Below are 1,725 nucleotides of genomic sequence, written 5' to 3'. Positions count from 1 at the left end.
ATATTAACTCCATGACAACTTTTCTATACCATTTTACCGTTTTCCGTAAACATTTACAATAGGAACACATTTGATGTGATGTATCAACTCCCTTCTTCGCACTATTGTAAGAAGAAACGGTGTCTGATTTTAATTAATCATCTTTGCCACGAAAAATGGCGCAATTGGGAGATCTTGATGTGGTTAACATACAGAGGGGTCTTTTGTCTGTCCACTTTAAAAATCTCACGCCGCTACGATTTCCAAGAGATATAATGTCGCCCCGTTTCTGTTTCTGTTTCTGCTTCGCCTGTGGCGGTAGATACGTTTTATTCATTTCGACTGTATCGCAAATATATGTTTCTTTGGTGAGAAGATCTCCGGCTAATGGAATACATGTATGAAAGCTGTCGGTAAATAAAATCCGGCCCTTGAATAATAAATCTCGTATCAATGTCATGACTACATCATAAGAATGTGCTTTTAGAATTCTCGTTTCATTTTTTCCGCAATAAATATGCACATTATATGTATATCCGTCCGGACGACAGAGTTTCTACAGTTTTATTCCGTACTGGTGCCGCTTACCTGGTACATATTGACGAACGCTTGGGCGTCCTTTCCACTGAACCACACTTTCGTCAATTACTATTTTTTCCGGGTTTTACTGCATCATGGAATGCACGAAGTATTTTATCCACTACATTTCGGATTTTGTGTAACCGATCCTCGGTTCTAGCCGTAGCATTACCAGAAAAGAGCTAGTACTTCAATACAGCTAAGAATCGATCGCGTTTCATTGCTATCATTATACGCGCATACGCATACATAGCCTTTTTGTTCCAATATAATCGAATTTCGGGCATCTGCACTACACCCATAACAAGCAAGATATCAATAAAGGTATTTAATTCACTCTTTGTAATGGGGTTCTATGCTTGTTGATGTTGTCTCCTGCCATATGCTGCATTCACTATACACTGAACAGTGTATCTATTCGTCCCTTCACCGATGATCTCCAATATCACGTCCGAGAAGAGTGAATTATGTAATACAACAGGATCGACGCAGTCCGGCTCGTTGATCAGTAGCTCTTCTTCTCCTGAATACTCTTCTTCTGAGGCAAATTTTTCGACAATTTTCCGCCATTCCGAATCATCATCTTGATCCCCAACACCAGACTCCGAAACTTCTTCCTCCGTGGCATTCCTATCTGTTGCCGTGACCAATGATGATGATGAAAGTATTCTTTTTCTTCCTTCCTTTCGCATGACTCCTGATACAGATTCATCAGACAAATTACTGAATTCAATATCCATTGTATCTAATATTTAGATGGGCAAAAATGAAAAATGAAAAATGTTAGTCGCCTGTTTAGTAGGAAAGAAACTTTTTACTATCTTTATACTTACTGGAAGAAATGTCTACTCGGCAATCTTTCCGAACTCTACTGACGTCGCGCCTCATAAAAACTTCGCGCAAACCAGAGTACACAAAACGCCCACTATCTAAACTCTTCGTCACTTGCCGTCAACTCTAAACTCTCCGTGAACCTCGTGTCGCTGTCTAAACTCTCAATAATCATCCCCAGTTACTAGGTCACACATTATATAAGTAGTGTCAGCTGGGTAGTATTCGTTCCCCCAGAAATCTCTGATTTCCCTCATTACATGCTGGTGGTCCTAAACGTCTAATTGGGCCGCCGATGGCCCAGAGACTGATCAAAGTTCGCTTACCTCAAGATCA

The 1,725-nt window shown here is 40.3% G+C and overlaps 1 protein-coding gene across 1 annotated transcript; it reads right to left on the bottom strand.

The window, feature by feature from the left end:
- Nucleotides 1–911: 911 nt before the first annotated feature.
- Nucleotides 912–1,298, bottom strand: LOC143220104 (uncharacterized). The gene has a single exon (XM_076445847.1). It carries the CDS (start codon nt 1,296–1,298, stop codon nt 912–914), a length of 387 nt encoding a protein of 128 aa, XP_076301962.1.
- Between the last annotated feature and the right edge of the window lie 427 nt (nt 1,299–1,725).

Source organism: Lasioglossum baleicum, unplaced genomic scaffold (genome assembly GCF_051020765.1).
Source record: "Lasioglossum baleicum unplaced genomic scaffold, iyLasBale1 scaffold0200, whole genome shotgun sequence".
Taxonomy (NCBI): domain Eukaryota; kingdom Metazoa; phylum Arthropoda; class Insecta; order Hymenoptera; family Halictidae; genus Lasioglossum; species Lasioglossum baleicum.
The sequence above is the reverse complement of the archived record's forward strand: the minus strand, read 5'-3'. Positions and strand labels throughout refer to the sequence as shown.